Below are 25134 nucleotides of genomic sequence, written 5' to 3'. Positions count from 1 at the left end.
CTACTACCGGGCTGCACCTACTACCGGGCTGCTCCTACTACTGGGCTGCTCCTACCACCAGGCTGCTCCTACTACCGGGCTGCACCTACTACCGGGCTGCATCTACTACCAGCCTGCATCTACTACTGGGCTGCATCTTCTCCCGGGCTGCTCCTACTCCCGGGCTGCACCTACTGCCGGGCTGCTCCTACTACTGGGCTGCACCTACTGCCGGGCGGCTCCTACTGCCGGGTTGCTCCTACTACCGGGCTGCTCCTACAACCGGGCTGCTCCTACAACCGGGCTGCTCCTACTTCCGGGCTGCTCCTACAACCGGGCTGCTACTACTACCGGGCTGCACCTACTACTGGGCTGCTCCTACTACCGGGCTGCTCCTACTACCGGGCTGCACCTACTACCAGCCTACATCTACTACCGGGCTGCACCTACTACCGGGCATCTCCCGGGCTGCATCTTCTACCGGGCTGCATCTTCTCCCAGGCTGCATCTACTACCGGGCTGCTCCTACTACCGGGCTGCTCCTACTACCGGCCTACATCTACTACCGGCCTACATCTACTACCGGGCTTCTCCCGGGCTGCATCTTCTCCCGGGCTGCATCTACTACCGGGCTGCACCTACTACCGGGCTGCTCCTACTACCGGGCTGCACCTACTGCCGGGCTGCTCCTACTACCGGGCTGCACCTACTGCCGGGCTGCTCCTACTGCCGGGCTGCTCCTACTGCCCGGCTGCTCCAACTACCGGGCTGCTCCTACTTCCGGGCTGCATCTACTACCGGGCTGCAGCTACTACCGGGCTGCATCTACTACTGGGCTGCATCTACTACCGGGCTGCTCCTACTACCGGGCTGCACCTACTACCGGCCTACATCTACTACTGGGCTGCACCTACTACCGGGCTTCTCCCGGGCTGCATTTTCTCCCGGGCTGCATCTACTACCGGGCTGCACCTACTACCGGGCTGCTCCTACTACCGGGCTGCTCCTACTACCGGGCTGCACCTACTACCGGGCTGCTCCTACTACCGGGCTGCACCTACTGCCGGGCTGCTCCTACTGCCGGGCTGCTCCTACTGCCGGGCTTCTCCTACTGCCGGGCTGCTCCAACTACCGGGCTGCTCCTACTAACGGGCTGCATCTACTACCGGGCTGCTCCTACTTCCGGGCTGCATCTACTACCGGGCTGCACCTACTGCCGGGCTGCTCCTACTGCCGGGCTGCTCCAACTACCGGGCTGCTCCTACAACCGGGCTGCTCCTACAACCGGGCTGCTCCTACTACCGGGCTGCTCCTACAACCGGGCTGCTACTACTACCGGGCTGCACCTACTACTGGGCTGCTCCTACTACCGGGCTGCTCCTACTACCGGGCTGCACCTACTACCAGCCTACATCTACTACCGGGCTGCACCTACTACCGGGCATCTCCCGGGCTGCATCTTCTACCGGGCTGCATCTTCTCCCAGGCTGCATCTACTACCGGGCTGCTCCTACTACCGGGCTGCTCCTACTACCGGGCTGCTCCTACTACCGGCCTACATCTACTACCGGCCTACATCTACTACCGGGCTTCTCCCGGGCTGCATCTTCTCCCGGGCTGCATCTACTACCGGGCTGCACCTACTACCGGGCTGCTCCTACTACCGGGCTGCACCTACTGCCGGGCTGCTCCTACTACCGGGCTGCACCTACTGCAGGGCTGCTCCTACTGCCGGGCTGCTCCTACTGCCCGGCTGCTCCAACTACCGGGCTGCTCCTACTTCCGGGCTGCATCTACTACCGGGCTGCAGCTACTACCGGGCTGCATCTACTACTGGGCTGCATCTACTACCGGGCTGCTCCTACTACCGGGCTGCACCTACTACCGGCCTACATCTACTACTGGGCTGCACCTACTACCGGGCTTCTCCCGGGCTGCATTTTCTCCCGGGCTGCATCTACTACCGGGCTGCACCTACTACCGGGCTGCTCCTACTACCGGGCTGCTCCTACTACCGGGCTGCACCTACTACCGGGCTGCTCCTACTACCGGGCTGCACCTACTGCCGGGCTGCTCCTACTGCCGGGCTGCTCCTACTGCCGGGCTTCTCCTACTGCCGGGCTGCTCCAACTACCGGGCTGCTCCTACTAACGGGCTGCATCTACTACCGGGCTGCTCCTACTTCCGGGCTGCATCTACTACCGGGCTGCACCTACTGCCGGGCTGCTCCTACTGCCGGGCTGCTCCAACTACCGGGCTGCTCCTACTAACGGGCTGCATCTACTACCGGGCTGCTCCTACTACCGGGCTGCATCTTCTACCGGGCTGCATCTTCTCCCGGGCTGCATCTACTACCGGGCTGCATCTACTACCGGGCTGCACCTACTACCGGGCTGCATCTACTACCGGGCTGCTCCTACTACTGGGCTGCTCCTACTACCGGGCTGCACCTACTACCGGGCTGCACCTACTACCGGGCTGCTCCTACCAACGGGCTGCTCATACTACCGGGCTGCTCCTACTACCGGGCTGCACCTACTACCGGGATGCACCTACTACCGGGCTGCATCTACTACCGGGCTGCACCTACTACCGGGCTGCTCCTACTACTGGGCTGCTCCTACCACCAGTCTGCTCCTACCACCAGGCCGCTCCTACTACCGGGCTGCATCTACTGCCGGGCTGCATCTACTACCGGGCTGCTCCCACTACCGGGCTGCTCCTACTACCGGGCTGCACCTACTACCGGGCTGCACCTACTGCCGGGCTGCACCTACTGCCGGGCTGCTCCTACTACCGGGCTGCTCCTACTACCGGGCTGCTCCTACTACTGGGCTGCTCCTACTTCCGGGCTGCATCTACTACCGGGCTGCACCTACTGCCGGGCTGCTCCTACTGCCGGGCTGCTCCTACTACCGGGCTGCTCCTACTACCGGGCTGCTCCTACTACCGGGCTGCATCTTCTACCGGGCTGCATCTTCTCCCGGGCTGCATCTACTACCGGGCTGCATCTACTACCGGGCTGACCCTACTACTGGGCTGCTCCTACTTCCGGGCTGCATCTACTACCGGGCTGCACCTACTGCCGGGCTGCTCCTACTGCCGGGCTGCTCCTACTAACGGGCTGCATCTACTACCGGGCTGCTCCTCCTACCGGGCTGCATCTTCTACCGGGCTGCATCTTCTCCCGGGCTGCATCTACTACCGGGCTGCATCTACTACCGGGCTGCACCTACTACCGGGCTGCATCTACTACCGGGCTGCTCCTACTACTGGGCTGCTCCTACTACCGGGTTGCACCTACTACCGGGCTGCACCTACTACCGGGCTGCACCTACTACCGGGCTGCTCCTACCAACGGGCTGCTCCTACTACCGGGCTGCTCCTACTACCAGGCTGCACCTACTACCGGGCTGCACCTACTACCGGGCTGCATCTACTACCGGGCTGCACCTACTACCGGGCTGCTCCTACTACTGGGCTGCTCCTACCACCAGGCTGCTCCTACCACCAGGCCGCTCCTACTACCGGGCTGCATCTACTGCCGGGCTGCATCTACTACCGGGCTGCTCCCACTACCGGGCTGCTCCTACTACCGGGCTGCACCTACTACCGGGCTGCACCTACTGCCGGGCTGCACCTACTGCCGGGCTGCATCTACTGCCGGGCTGCTCCTACTACCGGGCTGCTTCTACTACCGGGCTGCACCTACTACCGGGCTGCTCCTACTACTGGGCTGCTCCTACCACCAGGCTGCTCCTACCACCAGGCCGCTCCTACTACCGGGCTGCTCCTACTACCGAGCTGCACCTACTACCGGGCTGCACCTACTGCCGGGCTGCACCTACTGCCGGGCTGCTCCTACTACCGGGCTGCTCCTACTACCGGGCTGCTCCTACTTCTGGGCTGAATCTACTACCGGGCTGCACCTACTGCCGGGCTGCTCCTACTGCCGGGCTGCTCCAACTACCGGGCTGCTCCTACTGCCTGGCTGCTCCAACTACCGGGCTGCTCCTACTAACGGGCTGCATCTACTACCGGGCTGCTCCTACTACCGGGCTGCATCTTCTACCGGGCTGCATCTTCTCCCGGGCTGCATCTACTACCGGGCTGCATCTACTACCGGGCTGCACCTACTACCGGGCTGCATCTACTACCGGGCTGCTCCTACTACTGGGCTGCTCCTACTACCGGGCTGCACCTACTACCGGGCTGCACCTACTACCGGGCTGCACCTACTACCGGGCTGCTCCTACCACCGGGCTGCTCCTACTACTGGGCTGCTCCTACTACCGGGCTGCACCTACTACCGGGATGCACCTACTACCGGGCTGCATCTACTACCGGGCTGCACCTACTACCGGGCTGCTCCTACTACTGGGCTGCTCCTACCACCAGGCTGCTCCTACCACCAGGCCGCTCCTACTACCGAGCTGCATCTACTGCCGGGCTGCATCTACTACCGGGCTGCTCCCACTACCGGGCTGCTCCTACTACCGGGCTGCACCTACTACCGGGCTGCACCTACTGCCGGGCTGCACCTACTGCCGGGCTGCTCCTACTACCGGGCTGCTCCTACTACCGGGCTGCTCCTACTACTGGGCTGCTCCTACTTCCGGGCTGCATCTACTACCGGGCTGCACCTACTGCCGGGCTGCTCCTACTGCCGGGCTGCTCCTACTAACGGGCTGCATCTACTACCGGGCTGCTCCTACTACCGGGCTGCATCTTCTACCGGGCTGCATCTTCTCCCGGGCTGCATCTACTACCGGGCTGCATCTACTACCGGGCTGCACCTACTACTGGGCTGCTCCTACTACCGGGTTGCACCTACTACCGGGCTGCACCTACTACCGGGCTGCACCTACCACCGGGCTGCTCCTACTACCGGGCTGCACCTACTACCGGGCTGCATCTACTACCGGGCTGCACCTACTACCGGGCTGCTCCTACCACCGGGCTGCTCCTACTACCGGGCTGCTCCTACTACCGGGCTGCTCCTACTACTGGGCTGCTCCTACCACCAGGCTGCTCCTACCACCAGGCCGCTCCTACTACCGGGCTGCATCTACTGCCGGGCTGCATCTACTACCGGGCTGCTCCCACTACCGGGCTGCTCCTACTACCGGGCTGCACCTACTACCGGGCTGCACCTACTGCCGGGCTGCTCCTACTACCGGGCTGCTTCTACTACCGGGCTGCACCTACTACCGGGCTGCTCCTACTACTGGGCTGCTCCTACCACCAGGCTGCTCCTACAACCAGGCCGCTCCTACTACCGGGCTGCTCCTACTACCGGGCTGCACCTACTACCGGGCTGCACCTACTGCCGGGTTGCACCTACTGCCGGGCTGCTCCTACTACCGGGCTGCTCCTACTACCGGGCTGCTCCTACTACCGGGCTGCTCCTACTTCCGGGCTGCATCTACTACCGGGCTGCACCTACTGCCGGGCTGCTCCTACTGCCGGGCTGCTCCTACTAACGGGCTGCATCTACTACCGGGCTGTATCTTCTACCGGGCTGCATCTTCTCCCGGGCTGCATCTACTACCGGGCTGCATCTACTACCGGGCTGCTCCTACTACTGGGCTGCTCCTACTACCGGGCTGCACCTACTACCGGGCTGCACCTACTACCGGGCTGCACCTACTACCGGGCTGTTCCTACCACCGGGCTGCTCCTACTACCGGGTTGCTCCTACTACTGGGCTGCACCTACTACTGGGCTGCACCTACTACCGGGCTGCATCTACTACCGGGCTGCACCTACTACCGGGCTGCACCTACTACCGGGCTGCACCTACTACCGGGCTGTTCCTACCACCGGGCTGCTCCTACTACCGGGTTGCTCCTACTACTGGGCTGCACCTACTACTGGGCTGCACCTACTACCGGGCTGCATCTACTACCGGGCTGCACCTACTACCGGGCTGCATCTACTACCGGGCTGCACCTACTACCGGGCTGCTCCTACTACTGGGCTGCTCCTACCACCAGGCTGCTCCTACCACCAGGCCGCTCCTACTACCGGGCTGCATCTACTGCCGGGCTGCATCCGAGCTGCACCTACTGCCGGGCTGCTCCTACTACCAAGCTGCTCCTACTACCGGGCTGCTCCTACTACCGGGCTGCTCCTACTTCCGGGCTGCATCTACTACCAGGCTGCACCTACTGCCGGGCTGCTCCTTCTGCCGGGCTGCTCCTTCTGCCGGGCTGCTCCTACTACCGGGCTGTATCTTCTACCGGGCTGCATCTTCTCCCGGGCTGCATCTACTACCGGGCTGCACCTACTACCGGGCTGCATCTACTACCGGGCTGCTCCTACTACTGGGCTGCTCCTACTAACGGGCTGCACCTACTAACGGGCTGCACCTACTACCGGGCTGCACCTACTACCGGGCTGCTCCTACCACCGGGCTGCTCCTACTACCGGGCTGCTCCTACTACCGGGCTGCACCTACTACCGGGCTGCATCTACTACCGGGCTGCACCTACTACCGGGCTGCTCCTACTACTGGGCTGCTCCTACCACCAGGCTGCTCCTACCACCAGTCCGCTCCTACTACCGGGCTGCATCTACTGCCGGGCTGCATCTACTACCGGGCTGCTCCCACTATCGGGCTGCTCCTACTACCGGGCTGCACCTACTACCGGGCTGCACCTACTGCCGGGCTGCACCTACTGCCGGGCTGCATCTACTGCCGGGCTGCTCCTACTACCGGGCTGCTCCTACTACCAGGCTGTTGTCCTATTCCTGAAGACTTTTCCAGCAGTGTGAGGTCTGATTACACATCTCACCAGGGACAGTACATAACACTGGCTGCAGAGAGCACAGAGCACAGCAGTGTGAGGTCTGATTACACATCTCTCCAGGGACAGTACATAACACTGGCTGCAGAGAGCACAGAGCACAGCAGTGTGAGGTATGATTACACATCTCTCCAGGGACAATACATAACACTGGCTGCAGAGAGCACAGAGCACAGCAGTGTGAGGTCTGATTACACATCTCTCCAGGGATAATACATAACACTGGCTGCAGAGAGAACAGAGCACAGCAGTGCGAGGTCTGATTACACATCTCTCCAGGGACAATACATAACACTGGCTGCAGAGAGCACAGAGCACAGCAGTGTGAGGTCTGATTACACATCTCCCCAGGGACAATACATAACACTGGCTGCAGAGAGCACAGAGCACAGCAGTGTGAGGTCTGATTACACATCTCTCCAGAGACTATACATAACACTGGCTGCAGAGAGCACAGAGCACAGCAGTGTGAGGTCTGCTTACACATCTCTCCAGGGACAATACATAACACTGGCTATAGGGAGCACAGAGTACAGCAGTGTGAGGTCTGATTACACATCTCTCCAGAGACAATACATAACACTGGCTGCAGAGAGCACAGATCACAGCAGTGTGAGGTCTGATTACACATCTCTCCAGGGACAATACATAACACTGGCTGCAGAGAGCACAGAGCACAGCAGTGTGAGGTCTGATTACACATCTCTCCAGGGATAATACATAACACTGGCTGCAGAGAGCACAGAGCACAGCAGTGTGAGGTCTGATTACACATCTCTCCAGGGAGAGTACATAACACTGGCTGCAGAGAGCACAGAGCACAGCAGTGTGAGGTCTGATTACACATCTCTCCAGGGACAGTACATAACACTGGCTGCAGAGAGCACAGAGCACAGCAGTGTGAGGTCTGATTACACATCTCTCCAGGGACAATACATAACACTGGCTGCAGAGAGCACAGAGCACAGCAGTGTGAGGTCTGATTACACATCTCTCCAGGGACAATACATAACACTGGCTGCAGAGAGCACAGAGCACAGCAGTGTGAGGTCTGATTACACATCTCTCCAGGGACAGTACATAACACTGGCTGCAGAGAGCACAGAGCACAGCAGTGTGAGGTCTGATTACACATCTCTCCAGGGACAATACATAACACTGGCTGCAGAGAGCACAGAGCACAGCAGTGTGAGGTCTGATTACACATCTCTCCAGGGACAGTACATAACACTGGCTGCAGAGAGCACAGAGCACAGCAGTGTGAGGTCTGATTACACATCTCTCCAGGGACAATACATAACACTGGCTGCAGAGAGCACAGAGCACAGCAGTGTGAGGTCTGATTACACATCTCTCCAGGGATAATACATAACACTGGCTGCAGGGAGCACAGAGCACAGCAGTGTGAGGTCTGATTACACATCTCTCCAGGGACAGTACATAACACTGGCTGCAGAGAGCACAGAGCACAGCAGTGTGAGGTCTGATTACACATCTCTCCAGGGACAATACATAACACTGGCTGCAGAGAGCACAGAGCACAGCAGTGTGAGGTCTGATTACACATCTCTCCAGGGATAATACATAACACTGGCTGCAGAGAGCACAGAACACAGCAGTGTGAGGTCTGATTACACATCTCTCCAGGGACAATACATAACACTGGCTGCAGAGAGCACAGCAGTGTGAGGTCTGATTACACATCTCTCCAGGGACAATACATAACACTGGCTGCAGAGAGCACAGAGCACAGCGGTGTGAGGTCTGATTACACATCTCTCCAGGGACAGTACATAACACTGGCTGCAGAGAGCACAGAGCACAGCGGTGTGAGTTCTGCTTACACATCTCTCCAGGGACAATACATAACACTGGCTATAGGGAGCACAGAGCACAGCAGTGTGAGGTCTGATTACACATCTCTCCAGAGACAATACATAACACTGGCTGCAGAGAGCACAGATCACAGCAGTGTGAGGTCTGATTACACATCTCTCCAGGGACAATACATAACACTGGCTGCAGAGAGCACAGAGCACAGCAGTGTGAGGTCTGATTACACATCTCTCCAGGGATAATACATAACACTGGCTGCAGAGAGCACAGAGCACAGCAGTGTGAGGTCTGATTACACATCTCTCCAGGGAGAGTACATAACACTGGCTGCAGAGAGCACAGAGCACAGCAGTGTGAGGTCTGATTACACATCTCTCCAGGGACAGTACATAACACTGGCTGCAGAGAGCACAGAGCACAGCAGTGTGAGGTCTGATTACACATCTCTCCAGGGACAATACATAACACTGGCTGCAGAGAGCACAGAGCACAGCAGTGTGAGGTCTGATTACACATCTCTCCAGGGACAATACATAACACTGGCTGCAGAGAGCACAGAGCACAGCAGTGTGAGGTCTGATTACACATCTCTCCAGGGACAGTACATAACACTGGCTGCAGAGAGCACAGAGCACAGCAGTGTGAGGTCTGATTACACATCTCTCCAGGGACAATACATAACACTGGCTGCAGAGAGCACAGAGCACAGCAGTGTGAGGTCTGATTACACATCTCTCCAGGGACAGTACATAACACTGGCTGCAGAGAGCACAGAGCACAGCAGTGTGAGGTCTGATTACACATCTCTCCAGGGACAATACATAACACTGGCTGCAGAGAGCACAGAGCACAGCAGTGTGAGGTCTGATTACACATCTCTCCAGGGATAATACATAACACTGGCTGCAGAGAGCACAGAGCACAGCAGTGTGAGGTCTGATTACACATCTCTCCAGGGACAATACATAACACTGGCTGCAGAGAGCACAGAGCACAGCAGTGTGAGGTCTGATTACACATCTCTCCAGGGACAATACATAACACTGGCTGCAGAGAGCACAGAGCACAGCAGTGTGAGGTCTGATTACACATCTCTCCAGGGACAATACATAACACTGGCTGCAGAGAGCACAGAGCACAGCGGTGTGAGGTCTGATTACACATCTCTCCAGGGACAGTACATAACACTGGCTGCAGAGAGCACAGAGCACAGCGGTGTGAGGTCTGATTACACATCTCTCCAGGGACAATACATAACACTGGCTGCAGAGAGCACAGAGCACAGCAGTGTGAGGTCTGATTACACATCTCTCCAGGGACAATACATAACACTGGTTGCAGAGAGCACAGAGCACAGCAGTGTGAGGTCTGATTACACATCTCTCCAGGGACAGTACATAACACTGGCTGCAGAGAGCACAGAGCACAGCAGTGTGAGGTCTGATTACACATCTCTCCAGGGACAGTACATAACACTGGCTGCAGAGAGCACAGAGCACAGCAGTGTGAGGTCTGATTACACATCTCTCCAGGGACAATACATAACACAGGCTGCAGAGAGCACAGAGCACAGCAGTGTGAGGTCTGATTACACATCTCTCCAGGGACAATACATAACACTGGCTGCAGAGAGCACAGAGCACAGCAGTGTGAGTTCTGATTACACATCTCTCCAGGCACAATACATAACACTGGCTGCAGAGAGCGCAGAGCACAGCAGTGTGAGTTCTGATTACACATCTCTCCAGGCACATAGATGTGTAACCAGAGAACCATACATGACTACAACCAGAGGACCTTCAAGACAACAACTGGAATACCACCATTACTACAGCTGAAGAACGGCTATGACTATAACCAGAGAACCACTATTACAACTGGGTGACCACCATGTAACTAGACCAACTCCATAACCGGCTGCTTACTGGTACTGCTCGTATGTACATTGCTGATTACTGATCCTGCTGGTTACTGATCCTGCTGATTACTGATCCTGCTGGTTACTGATCCTGCTGATTACTGATCCTGCTGGTTAGTGATTCTGCTGGTTACTGATCCTGCTGATTACTGATCCTGCTGGTTACTGATCCTGCTGGTTACTGATCCTGCTGATTACTGATCCTGCTGGTTACTGATCCTGCTGGTTACTGATCCTGACAGATACTGAACCTGCTGGTTACTGATCCTGCTGGTTACTGATCCTGCTGATTACTGATCTTGCAGGTTACTGATCCTGACAGATACCGAACCTGCTGGTTACTGATCCTGCTGGTTACTGATCCTGCTGATTACTGATCCTGCTGGTTACTGATCCTGCTGATTACTGATCCTGCTGGTTACTGATCCTGACAGATACTGAACCTGCTGGTTACTGATCCTGCTGGTTACTGATCCTGCTGGTTACTAATCCTGATGGTTACTGATCCTGCTGGTTACTAATCCTGATGGTTACTGATCCTGCTGGTTACTGATCCTGCTGGTTACTGATCCTGCTGGTTACTAATCCTACTGGTTACTGATCCTGCTGGTTACTAATCCTGGTGGTTACTAATCCTGCTGGTTACTGATCCTGCTGGTTACTGATCCTGCTGGTTACTAATCCTGGTGGTTACTAATCCTGCTGGTTACTGATCCTGCTGGTTACTGATCCTGCTGGTTACTAATCCTGCTGGTTACTGATCCTGCTGGTTACTGATCCTGCTGATTACTGATCCTGCTGGTTACTGATCCTGCTGGTTACTAATCCTGCTGGTTACTGATCCTGCTGGTTACTGATCCTGCTGATTACTGATCCTGCTGGTTACTGATCCTGCTGGTTACTAATCCTGCTGGTTACTGATCCTGCTGGTTACTGATCCTGCTGGTTACTGATCGTACTGGTTACTGATCCTGCTGATTACTGATCCTGCTGGTTACTGATCCTGCTGGTTACTAATCCTGCTGATTACTGATCCTGCTGGTTACTGATCCTACTGGTTACTGATCCTGCTGGTTACTAATCCTGCTGGTTACTGATCCTACTGGTTACTGATCCTGCTGATTACTGATCCTGCTGGTTACTGATCCTGCTGATTACTGATCCTGCTGGTTACTGATCCTGCTGATTACTGATCCTGACAGATACTGATCCTACTGATTACTGATCCTGCTGGTTACTGATCCTGCTGGTTACTAATCCTGCTGGTTACTGATCCTACTGGTTACTGATCCTGCTGATTACTGATCCTGCTGGTTACTGATCCTGCTGGTTACTGATCCTGCTGGTTACTGATCCTGCTGATTACTGATCTTGCAGGTTACTGATCCTGACAGATACCGAACCTGCTGGTTACTGATCCTGCTGGTTACTGATCCTGCTGATTACTGATCCTGCTGGTTACTGATCCTGCTGATTACTGATCCTGCTGGTTACTGATCCTGACAGATACTGAACCTGCTGGTTACTGATCCTGCTGGTTACTGATCCTGCTGGTTACTAATCCTGATGGTTACTGATCCTGCTGGTTACTAATCCTGCTGGTTACTAATCCTACTGGTTACTGATCCTGATGGTTACTGATCCTGCTGGTTACTGATCCTGCTGATTACTGATCCTGCTGGTTACTGATCCTGCTGGTTACTGATCCTACTGGTTACTGATCCTGCTGGTTACTAATCCTGGTGGTTACTAATCCTGCTGGTTACTGATCCTACTGGTTACTGATCCTGCTGGTTACTGATCCTGCTGGTTACTAATCCTGGTGGTTACTAATCCTGCTGGTTACTGATCCTGCTGGTTACTGATCCTGCTGGTTACTAATCCTGCTGGTTACTGATCCTGCTGGTTACTGATCCTGCTGATTACTGATCCTGCTGGTTACTGATCCTGCTGGTTACTAATCCTGCTGGTTACTGATCCTGCTGGTTACTGATCCTGCTGATTACTGATCCTGCTGGTTACTGATCCTGCTGGTTACTAATCCTGCTGGTTACTGATCCTGCTGGTTACTGATCCTGCTGGTTACTGATCGTACTGGTTACTAATCCTGCTGGTTACTGATCCTGCTGGTTACTAATCCTGCTGGTTACTAATCCTGCTGATTACTGATCCTGCTGGTTACTGATCCTACTGGTTACTGATCCTGCTGGTTACTAATCCTGCTGGTTACTGATCCTACTGGTTACTGATCCTGCTGATTACTGATCCTGCTGGTTACTGATCCTGCTGATTACTGATCCTGCTGGTTACTGATCCTGCTGATTACTGATCCTGACAGATACTGATCCTACTGATTACTGATCCTGCTGGTTACTGATCCTGCTGGTTACTAATCCTGCTGGTTACTGATCCTACTGGTTACTGATCCTGCTGATTACTGATCCTGCTGGTTACTGATCCTGTTGATTACTGATCCTGCTGGTTACTGATCCTGCTGGTTACTGATCCTACTGGTTACTGATCCTGCTGGTTACTGATCCTGCTGATTACTGATCCTGCTGATTACTGATCCTGCTGGTTACTGATCCTGCTGATTACTGATCCTGGTGATTACTGAATCTGCTGGTTACTGATCCTGCTGATTACTGATCCTGCTGGTTACTAGTCCTGGTGGTTACTAATCCTGCTGGTTACTGATCCTGCTGGTTACTAGTCCTGGTGGTTACTGATCCTGCTGGTTACTGATCCTGCTGGTTACTAGTCCTGGTGGTTACTAATCCTGCTGGTTACTGATCCTGCTGGTTACTGATCCTGCTGATTACTGATCCTGCTGGTTACTGATCCTGCTGATTACTGATCCTGCTGGTTACTGATCCTGCTGGTTACTGATCCTACTGATTACTGATCATGACAGATACTGAACTTGCTGATTACTGATCCTGCTGTTTATTGATCTTGCCAGATGATGGTACTTCCATATACAAATCCTAAATCCTGATTATAATCATTTCCCAGATATTGTATTATTATGAGTGTGGATAATGTGACATCTATAAATGACTGAATGTAGATATAATGGGGGACAATCACATTCCTAAAGCCTTTTACACCTTTTATTGTCCCACAGCGACTCATCCAACAAAGAGGGGTGGGGGCGTGGTCTTGAGGAATGGGGGCGTGGTCTTATTGTAATATAGTCCAAATGCGTCCAGGGGGTCCGGTAGGGGGCGCCATACTGTGGAGCTGTAGCAGCGGTGGTGATGGACACATTGGGGACTCACCATGATAGATGGTGCTGCTGTTACTGCTGTGGTAGGACTCCACCAGCGGCGCCTGCTCCTCCGACTGCTTCATCCTGCGAGTCCGCGTCCGCCCGTCCACGTTAGACTGAACCATCAGCGGCTCCTGACGCTTCTTCTTCTGCTTCTGTTCTAAAAGAGCGCGCTGCAAGAGGGGAGAAGAGAGAGGTAGTCACAGCCCCGCCCCCTGCATGAGAGGTGGTCACAGCCCCGCCCCCTGCCTGAGAGGTGGTCACAGCCCCGCCCCCTGCCTGTGAGGTGGTCACAGCCCCGCCCCCTGCCTGAGAGGTGGTCACAGCCCCGCCCCCTGCCTGTGAGGTGGTCACAGCCCCTTCCCTGCCCGTGAGGTAGTAATAGCCCTGCCCCCTGCCCGTGAGGTAGTCATAGCCCCGCACCCTGCCTGAGAGGTGGTCACAGCCCCGCCCCCTGCCTGAGAGGTGGTCACAGCCCCGCCCCCTGCCTGAGAGGTGGTCGCAGCCCCGCCCCCTGCCTGAGAGGTGGTCACAGACCCACCCCCTGCCTGAGAGGTGGTCACAGCCCCGCCCCCTGCCTGAGAGGTGGTCACAGCCCCGCCCCCTGCCTGAGAGGTGGTCACAGCCCCGCCCCCTGCCTGAGAGGTGGTCACAGCCCCGCCCCCTGCCTGAGAGGTGGTCACAGCCCCGCCCCCTGCCTGAGAGGTGGTCACAGACCCGCCCCCTGCCTGAGAGGTGGTCACAGCCCCGCCCCCTGCCTGAGAGGAGGTCACAGCCCTGCCCCCTGCCTGAGAGGTGGTCACAGCCCCGCCCCCTGCCTGAGAGGTGGTCACAGACCCGCCCCCTGCCTGAGAGGTGGACACAGCCCCGCCCCCTGCATGAGAGGTGGTCACAGCCCCGCCCCCTGCCTGAGAGGTGGTCACAGCCCCGCCCCCTGCCTGAGAGGTGGTCACAGACCCGCCCCCTGCCTGAGAGGTGGTCACAGACCCGCCCCCTGCCTGAGAGGTGGTCACAGCCCCGCCCCCTGCATGAGAGGTGGTCACAAACCCGCCCCCTGCCTGAGAGGTGGTCACAGCCCCGCCCCCTGCCTGAGAGGTGGTCACAGACCCGCCCCCTGCCTGAGAGGTGGTCACAGCCCCGCCCCCTGCCTGAGTGGTCACAGCCCCGCCCCCTGCCTGAAAGTTGGTCACAGCCCCGCCCCCTGCCTGAGAGGTGGTCGCAGCCCCGCCCCCTGCCTGAGAGGTGGTCACAGCCCCGCCCCCTGCATGAGAGGTGGTCACAGACCCGCCCCCTGCCTGAGAGGTGGTCACAGCCCCGCCCCCTGCCTGAGAGGTGGTCACAGACCCGCCCCCTGCCTGAGAGGTGGTCACAGCCCCGCCCCCTGCCTGAGAGGTGGTCGCAGCCCCGCCCCCTGCCTGAGAGGTGGTCACAGACCCACCCCCTGCCTGAGAGGTGGTCACAGCCCCGCCCCCTGCATGAGAGGTGGTCACAGACCCGCCCCCTGCCTGAGAGGTGGTCACAGCCCCGCCCCCTGCCTGAGAGGTGGTCACAGACCCGCCCCCTGCCTGAGAGGTGGTCACAGCCCCGCCCCCTGCCTGAGAGGTGGTCGCAGCCCCGCCCCCTGCCTGAGAGGTGGTCACAGACCCACCCCCTGCCTGAGAGGTGGTCACAGCCCCGCCCCCTGCCTGAGAGGTGGTCACAGCCCCGCCCCTGCTCATGACATCCCTAATGATAACATTCTATACTTCAGACTTGTTATTGATCAGTCCATGTTGTCGTGGGACTCACCTGCCTGTCGAGCTTCTGCTGCCGTAGACTACTGCTCTCATCATCCAGAACGCTGTAAATACAAACACAAGATGCATTTTCGGATAATTATAATATTAGGAAGTATCAGAGCACGGATGATGTCACATCGATGTCACATTACAACCAGGAGCAAACAAATCCGACACGACACCCCAGAATATGCGGGGCCCCCGTGATCTGTTCTGTGCTGGACCCCCTTGGTTCTGTGTTGGACCCCTCTTGGTTCTGTGCTGGACCCCTGTTGGTTCTATGCTGGACCCCCCCTTGGTTCTGTGTTGGACCCCTCTTGGTTCTGTGTAGGACCCCCCTTGGTTCTGTGCTGGACCCCCTTGGTTCTGTGCTGGACCTCCCTTGGTTCTGTGCTGGACCCCCTTGGTTCTGTGCTGGACCTCCCCCTTGGTTCTGTGCTGGACCTCCCCCTTGGTTCTGTGCTGGACCCCCCTTGGTTCTGTGCTGGACCCCCTTGGTTCTGTGCTGGGCCCCCTTGGTTCTGTGCTGGACCTCCCCCTTGGTTCTGTGCTGGACCCCCTTGGTTCTGTGCTGGACCTCCCCCTTGGTTCTGTGCTGGACCCCCCTTGGTTCTGTGCTGGACCCCCCTTGGTTCTGTGTTGGGCCCCTCTTGGTTCTGTGCTGGACCCCTCTTGGTTCTGTGTTGGACCCCCCTTGGTTCTGTGCTGGACCCCTCTTGGTTCTGTGCTGGACCTCCCCCTTGGTTCTGTGCTGGACCCCCTTGGTTCTGTGCTGGACCCCCCTTGGTTCTGTGTTGGGCCCCTCTTGGTTCTGTGCTGGACCCCTCTTGGTTCTGTGCTGGACCCCCCTTGGTTCTGTGTTGGGCCCCTCTTGGTTCTGTGCTGGACCCCTCTTGGTTCTGTGCTGGACCCCTCTTGGTTCTGTGTTGGGCCCCTCTTGGTTCTGTGCTGGACCCCTCTTGGTTCTGTGTTGGGCCCCTCTTGGTTCTGTGCTGGACCCCTCTTGGTTCTGTGCTGGACCCCCCTTGGTTCTGTGTTGGGCCCCTCTTGGTTCTGTGCTGGACCCCCCTTGGTTCTGTGCTGGACCCCCCTTGGTTCTGTGTTGGACCCCTCTTGGTTCTGTGCTGGACCCCCCTTGGTTCTGTCATTTCATCGGATCCATTATGTAGGGAGGTGAATGTCAGCGCGGTGGCCCCTCCCCCTGAGGGCCCGGGGCCCGGACAGACTGATTGTTATCTGTATAATGGGCTGGCAGATAATTGGGCGCTCAGAGATCTCGTCTTGTGGATTATTAGATCTTTGTGCATTAGATGATACGGAGGGTCTGCAACGTGTCAGCGAGAGAGAAGACAGAGACCCTGGAGAATACCGAGCGCCCGAACATTAACCCCTCCATGTCTGATGCCGGAGGACTACAAGTACCAGCAGCCAAGAAGGAAGGGACCTGAACGAGTCAAACACGCAGCGGCCACTAGGGGCAGCAGAAGTGACCTGTAAGCAGGAAAACCAATCTCCAGCTCCGCGGGGGCGGGGCCTGAACTCATTTGCATTCATGTGTGTTTTGCAATCATCCAGCACCTGCTCTACAGGGGGCGCTAGAGGAAAACCGGGGGCCCCAATTCTACTGCATTAATAGAAGTCCTGGAAAGCCACAATTTTCCGGGGATTCCTTATCTATTGGGGGGCACTTACTTTATGCAGCGCAGCAGACATCACGTATCGGGGGCCCCGCGGATCTCTGGGATCCTGAGGCTGAAGAAGGACACAAAGCTACAAAGACTCAGCTGTAATAAACAATGTATCATGTGACCCCCCCCCCCCCCCCCCCCGCCTTGTGCTCCATGTGGGGGGCTCTGGGGGTCCCATCCTGTTCTTATATTAGTACAAGTATGAATAATACACAGATCCGAATGACTGATCAGGATACAGAGCAGGGATTGACCCAGCTTTTCCAGGGGCTGAATGGCAATTCTGTACAGCAGACCCATCATTACACCCCAGGGGGTTGGGGCCGCCCCCATAGCTGGTGGGGGGGGGCTTCCTGCTGGCTGGGGGGCTTTCTCGGATACAACACTTCCTTGTGTTCCTGGACATAAGACGCCCCCAGGAAGGAAGCGCATTACCTCATGTGGCCCCCATTCATGTCTCCGGGTCTGGGGGGCCACAATCCTCTCCCCTTCCTCTGCACCTGCCGCCACACAAACGCCTTAAGGATCTGATCCAAGAGAAATCCGGACCCTCAATACTGAACATTCATGAGCAGCACCGGGGGGGGGAGCGGGAACAGACCCCCAGTCACTGACTGCAGCATGAAGGAGGCCATTGATAGCGAGACTCAGTGTATCACCCCCAGCATCCCCGGGCCCAGGAGCTAACACTCTAATATCCTATCACCCCCAGCATCCCCGGGCCCAGGAGCTGACAATCTAATATCCTATCACCCCCAGCATCCCCGGCCCAGGAGCTGACACTCTAATATCCTATCACCCCCATCATCCCCGGCCCCAGGAGCTGACAATCTAATATCCTATCACCCCCATCATCCCCGGCCCCAGGAGCTGACACTCTAATATCCTATCACCCCCATCATCCCCGGCCCCAGGAGCTGACACTCTAATATCCTATCACCCCCAGCATCCCCGGGCCCAGGAGCTGACAATCTAATATCCTATCACCCCCAGCATCCCCGGCCCAGGAGCTGACACTCTAATATCCTATCACCCCCATCATCCCCGGCCCCAGGAGCTGACAATCTAATATCCTATCACCCCCATCATCCCCGGCCCCAGGAGCTGACACTCTAATATCCTATCACCCCCAGCATCCCCGGGCCCAGGAGCTGACAATCTAATATCCTATCACCCCCAGCATCCCCGGCCCCAGGAGCTAACACTCTAATATCCTATCACCCCCATCATCCCCGGCCCCAGGAGCTGACACTCTAATATCCTATCACCCCCAGCATCCCCGGCCCCAGGAGCTGACAATCTAATCTCCTATCACTCCCATTATCCCCGGCCCCAGGAGCTAACACTCTAATATCCTATCACCCCCAGCATCCCCGGCCCCAGGAGCTAACACTCTAATATCCTATCACCCCCATCATCCCCGGCCCCAGGAGCTGACAATCTAATATCCTATCACCCCCATCATCCCCGGCCCCAGGAGCTGACACTCTAATATCCTATCACCCCCATCATCCCCGGCCCCAGGAGCTGACAATCTAATCTCCTATCACCCCCATCATCCCCGGCCCCAGGAGCTGACAATCTAATCTCATATCACCCCCATCATCCATGGCCCCAGGAGCTGACAATCTAATCTCATATCACCCCCATCATCCCCGGCCCCAGGAGCTAACACTCTAATATCCTATCACCCCCAGCATCCCCGGCACCAGGAGCTGACAATCTAATCTCATATCACCCCCATCATCCCCGGGCCTAGGAGCTGACAATCTAATCTCATATCACCCCCATCATCCCCGGCCCCAGGAGCTAACAATCTAATCTCCTATCACCCCCAGCATCCCCGGCCCCAGGAGCTAACACTCTAATATCCTATCACCCCCATCATCCCCGGCCCCAGGAGCTGACAATCTAATATCCTATCACCCCCATCATCCCCGGCCCCAGGAGCTAACAATCTAATATCCTATCACCCCCAGCCCCAGGAGCTGACAATCTAATATCCTATCACCCCCATCATCCCCGGCCCCAGGAGCTAACAATCTAATCTCCTATCACCCCCAGCATCCCGGGCCCCAGGAGCTAACACTCTAATATCCTATCACCCCCATCATCCCCGGCCCCAGGAGCTGACAATCTAATATCCTATCACCCCCATCATCCCCGGCCCCAGGAGCTGACAATCTAATATCCTATCACCCCCATCATCCCCGGCCCCAGGAGCTGACAATCTAATCTCCTATCACCCCCATCATCCCCGACCCCAGGAGCTGACAATCTAATATCCTATCACCCCCAGCATCCCGGCCCCAGGAGCTGACAATCTAATCTCCTATGACACACTTTGGCACATTTACTAAGGGTCCGCGGACCGCATTTTTGGCAGGTTTCCCGACTTTGTCCGTTTTGCGCCACATTTAACTGGGAAGAAGCAGGTGAATTCCGGCGGATGCAGGAACTCGGCCGCACGATCTTAGGGAATTGCGGCAGACCCGAATCCTCGTCGGACAACGGGAACGGGTAAGTAAATCTGCCCCAATGTCCGTGTATAATGCGCTGTGCGGGGAGTCACTAAGATCCTGCACCCGATATCCTGCATGTGTCGCTTCCCCGCTCAGGTCCCCGGAGTTCACCTTCTTCTTCCTGGTGCATGTAAGTGCATTGTCCGTGTATAATGCGCTGTGCGGGGAGTCACTAAGATCCTGCACCCGATATCCTGCATGTGTCGCTTCCCCGCTCAGGTCCCTGGAGTTCACCTTCTTCTTCCTGGTGCATGTAAGTGCATTGTCCGTGTATAATGCGCTGTGCGGGGAGTCACTAAGATCCTGCGCCCGATATCCTGCATGTGTCGCTTCCCCGCTCAGGTCCCTGGAGTTCACCTTCTTCTTCCTGGTGCATGTAAGTGCATTGTCTGTGTATAATGCGCTGTGCGGGGAGTCACTAAGATCCTGCACCCGATATCCTGCATGTGTCGCTTCCCCGCTCAGGTCCCCGGAGTTCACCTTCTTCTTCCTGGTGCATGTAAGTGCATTGTCCGTGTATAATGCGCTGTGCGGGGAGTCACTAAGATCCTGCGCCCGATATCCTGCATGTGTCGCTTCCCCGCTCAGGTCCCTGGAGTTCACCTTCTTCTTCCTGGTGCATGTAAGTGCATTGTCCGTGTATAATGCGTTGTGCGGGGAGTCACTAAGATCCTGCTTCTGATATCCTGCATGTGTCGCTTCCCCCGCTCAGGTCCCAGGAGTTCACCTTCTTCTTCCTGGTGCATGTAAGTGCATTGTCCGTGTATAATGCGCTGTGCGGGGAGTCACTAAGATCCTGCACCCGATATCCTGCATGTGTCACTTCCCCGCTCAGGTCCCCGGAGTTCACCTTCTTCTTCCTGGTGCATGTAAGTGCATTGTCCGTGTATAATGTGCTGTGCAGGGAGTCACTAAGATCCTGCACCCGATATCCTGCATGTGTCGCTTCCCCGCTCAGGTCCCCGGAGTTCACCTTCTTCTTCCTGGTGCATGTAAGTGCATTGTCCGTGTATAATGCGCTGTGCGGGGAGTCACTAAGATCCTGCTCCTGATATCCTGCATGTGTCGCTTCCCCCGCTCAGGTCCCAGGAGTTCACCTTCTTCTTCCTGGTGCATGTAAGTGCATTGTCCGTGTATAATGCGCTGTGCGGGGAGTCACTAAGATCCTGCACCCGATATCCTGCATGTGTCGCTTCCCCGCTCAGGTCCCTGGAGTTCACCTTCTTCCTGGTGCATGTAAGTGCATTGTCCGTGTATAATGCGCTGTGCGGGAAGTCACTAAGATCCTGCGCCCGATATCCTGCATGTGTCGCTTCCCCGCTCAGGTCCCTGGAGTTCACCTTCTTCTTCCTGGTGCATGTAAGTGCATTGTCCGTGTATAATGCGTTGTGCGGGGAGTCACTAAGATCCTGCTCCTGATATCCTGCATGTGTCGCTTCCCCCGCTCAGGTCCCAGGAGTTCACCTTCTTCTTCCTGGTGCATGTAAGTGCATTGTCCGTGTATAATGCGCTGTGCGGGGAGTCACTAAGATCCTGCACCCGATATCCTGCATGTGTCACTTCCCCGCTCAGGTCCCCGGAGTTCACCTTCTTCTTCCTGGTGCATGTAAGTGCATTGTCCGTGTATAATGTGCTGTGCAGGGAGTCACTAAGATCCTGCACCCGATATCCTGCATGTGTCACTTCCCCGCTCAGGTCCCCGGAGTTCACCTTCTTCTTCCTGGTGCATGTAAGTGCATTGTCCGTGTATAATGCGCTGTGCGGGGAGTCACTAAGATCCTGCTCCTGATATCCTGCATGTGTCACTTCCCCCGCTCAGGTCCCAGGAGTTCACCTTCTTCTTCCTGGTGCATGTAAGTGCATTGTCCGTGTATAATGCGCTGTGCGGGGGGTCACTAAGATTCTGCACCCGATATCCTGCATGTGTTGCTTCCCCGCTCAGGTCCCTGGAGTTCACCTTCTTCTTCCTGGTGCATGTAAGTGCATTGTCCGTGTATAATGCGCTGTGCGGGGAGTCACTAAGATCCTGCACCCGATATCCTGCATGTGTCGCTTCCCCGCTCAGGTCCCTGGAGTTCACCTTCTTCTTCCTGGTGCATGTAAGTGCATTGTCCGTGTATAATGCGCTGTGCGGGGAGTCACTAAGATCCTGCGCCCAATATCCTGCATGTGTCGCTTCCCCGCTCAGGTCCCTGGAGTTCACCTTCTTCTTCCTGGTGCATGTAAGTGCATTGTCCGTGTATAATGTGCTGTGCGGGGAGTCACTAAGATCCTGCACCCGATATCCTGCATGTGTCGCTTCCCCGCTCAGGTCCCAGGAGTTCACCTTCTTCTTCCTGGTACATGTAAGTGCATTGTCCGTGTATAATGCGCTGTGCGGGGAGTCACTAAGATCCTGCACCCGATATCCTGCATGTGTCGCTTCCCCGCTCAGGTCCCCGGAGTTCTCCTTCTTCTTCCTGGTGCATGTAAGTGCATTGTCCGTGTATAATGCGCTGTGCGGGGAGTCACTAAGATCGTGCGCCCGATATCCTGCATGTGTCGCTTCCCCGCTCAGGTCCCCGGAGTTCACCTTCTTCTTCCTGGTGCATGTAAGTGCATTGTCCGTGTATAATACGATGTGCGGTGAGTCACTAAGATCCTGCACCTGATATCCTGCATGTGTCCCTTCCCCGCTCAGGTCCCCGGAGTTCACCTTCTTCTTCCTGGTGCATGTAAGTGCTTGGGCTTGCGACCCAATATACAAGTTAAATCTCGCGCTCAGTCCAAATCAGTCGGATCATCCAGCGGCCACCCCCCATGATTTCTGTCACATGGAGGCAGCACAGGTGCGCCACAATCCGATCGTGTGCAACACAATCTCTAGTTAAATACCTGTCCCAGTGGCGCTAATCCCGAAAACGTTAGAAAAACCAGTGAAAGTGCAGCCACGGACCGTTAGTAAATAAGCCCCATTGTGTGTGAGAGGAGATTAGATTGTCATCTCCTAGGGTTAGGGATGATGGGAGTGATACATTTACTAAGGGTCTGTAGTTTTTCTACCTTTTATAGGATAAGCATGGTCGATCTCATTGAGCATACAGCCGTGCGTGTTGATGGTTGGTAAATTCCATATTACACATCATAATAATAATAATAATAATAAACGTTAGGTCTGTGCTAGTAACTCCATGAGAGGTGCACATATGTATCCAACTCAGCGAGGGGTCCTTGGCTGTAATGAAAGTCCCCCTGATATGGGGATCCATAAAGTGAGAAGGGCCCAGCAGTTTATGGAACAGTTTTAAGACAATGCACTGTGACCAGCGGACGGGTAAGTACATGTGCCCCAATGTATCACTCCCATCATCCCTGACCCCAGGAGCTCACAATCTAATCTCCTATCACACACATGTATCACTCCCATCATCCCTGACCCCAGGAGCTCACAATCTAATCTCCTATCACACACATGTATTACTCCTATCATCCCTGACCCCAGGAGCTCACAATCTAATCTCCTATCACACACATGTATTACTCCTATCATCCCTGACCCCAGGAGCTCACAATCTAATCTCCTATCACACACATGTATTACTCCCATCATCCCTGACCCCAGGAGCTCACAATCTAATCTCCTATCACACACATGTATCACTCCCATCATCCCTGACCCCAGGAGCTCACAATCTAATCTCCTATCACACACATGTATCACTCCCATCATCCCTGACCCCAGGAGCTCACAATCTAATCTCCTATCACACACATGTATTACTCCCATCATCCCTGACCCCAGGAGCTCACAATCTAATCTCCTATCACACACATGTATTACTCCCATCATCCCTGACCCCAGGAGCTCACAATCTAATCTCCTATCACACACATGTATCACTCCCATCATCCCTGACCCCAGGAGCTCACAATCTAATCTCCTATCACACACATGTATTACTCCTATCATCCCTGACCCCAGGAGCTCACAATCTAATCTCCTATCACACACATGTATTACTCCCATCATCCCTGACCCCAGGAGCTCACAATCTAATCTCCTATCACACACATGTATTACTCCCATCATCCCTGACCCCAGGAGCTCACAATCTAATCTCCTATCACACACATGTATCACTCCCATCATCCCTGACCCCAGGAGCTCACAATCTAATCTCCTATCACACACATGTATCACTCCCATCATCCCTGACCCCAGGAGCTCACAATCTAATCTCCTATCACACACATGTATTACTCCCATCATCCCTGACCCCAGGAGCTCACAATCTAATCTCCTATCACACACATGTATCACTCCCATCATCCCTGACACCGAGAGCTCACAATCTAATCTCCTATCACACACATGTATTACTCCCATCATCCCTGACACCGAGAGCTCACAATCTAATCTCCTATCACACACATGTATCACTCCCATCATCCCTGACCCCAGGAGCTCACAATCTAATCTCCTATCACACACATGTATTACTCCTATCATCCCTGACCCCAGGAGCTCACAATCTAATCTCCTATCACACACATGTATTACTCCCATCATCCCTGACCCCAGGAGCTCACAATCTAATCTCCTATCACACACATGTATCACTCCCATCATCCCTGACCCCAGGAGCTCACAATCTAATCTCCTATCACACACATGTATTACTCCTATCATCCCTGACCCCAGGAGCTCACAATCTAATCTCCTATCACACACATGTATTACTCCCATCATCCCTGACACCGAGAGCTCACAATCTAATCTCCTATCACACACATGTATTACTCCTATCATCCCTGACCCCAGGAGCTCACAATCTAATCTCCTATCACACACATGTATCACTCCCATCATCCCTGACCCCAGGAGCTCACAATCTAATCTCCTATCACAAACATGTATTACTCCCATCATCCCTGACACCGAGAGCTCACAATCTAATCTCCTATCACACACATGTATCACTCCCATCATCCCTGACACCGAGAGCTCACAATCTAATCTCCTATCACACACATGTATCACTCCCATCATCCCTGACCCCAGGAGCTCACAATCTAATCTCCTATCACACACATGTATTACTCCTATCATCCCTGACCCCAGGAGCTCACAATCTAATCTCCTATCACACACATGTATTACTCCCATCATCCCTGACACCGAGAGCTCACAATCTAATCTCCTATCACACACATGTATTACTCCCATCATCCCTGACCCCAGGAGCTCACAATCTAATCTCCTATCACACACATGTATTACTCCCATCATCCCTGACACCGAGAGCTCACAATCTAATCTCCTATCACACACATGTATTACTCCTATCATCCCT

At 55.5% G+C, this 25134-nt stretch overlaps 1 protein-coding gene across 1 annotated transcript in view; it reads right to left on the bottom strand.

The window, feature by feature from the left end:
• Window positions 1-15661, bottom strand: part of LOC140110384 (tubby protein homolog) — an 82243-nt gene extending 66582 nt beyond the window's left edge. Inside the window, exons 1-2 of the mRNA XM_072132206.1 lie at window positions 15602-15661; window positions 13824-13986 (exon numbers count right to left, since the gene is read on the bottom strand). Of these exons, the coding sequence (XP_071988307.1) occupies window positions 13824-13938 (115 nt within the window). The 5' untranslated portion in view covers window positions 13939-13986; window positions 15602-15661. The remainder of the gene's footprint in view (window positions 1-13823; window positions 13987-15601) is intronic.
• Window positions 15662-25134: the final 9473 nt, after the last annotated feature.

The sequence above is a fragment of the Engystomops pustulosus genome, unplaced genomic scaffold (assembly GCF_040894005.1).
Source record: "Engystomops pustulosus unplaced genomic scaffold, aEngPut4.maternal MAT_SCAFFOLD_267, whole genome shotgun sequence".
Classification (NCBI taxonomy): Eukaryota; Metazoa; Chordata; class Amphibia; order Anura; family Leptodactylidae; genus Engystomops; species Engystomops pustulosus.
This window is presented reverse-complemented; position numbering and strand designations above follow the sequence as displayed.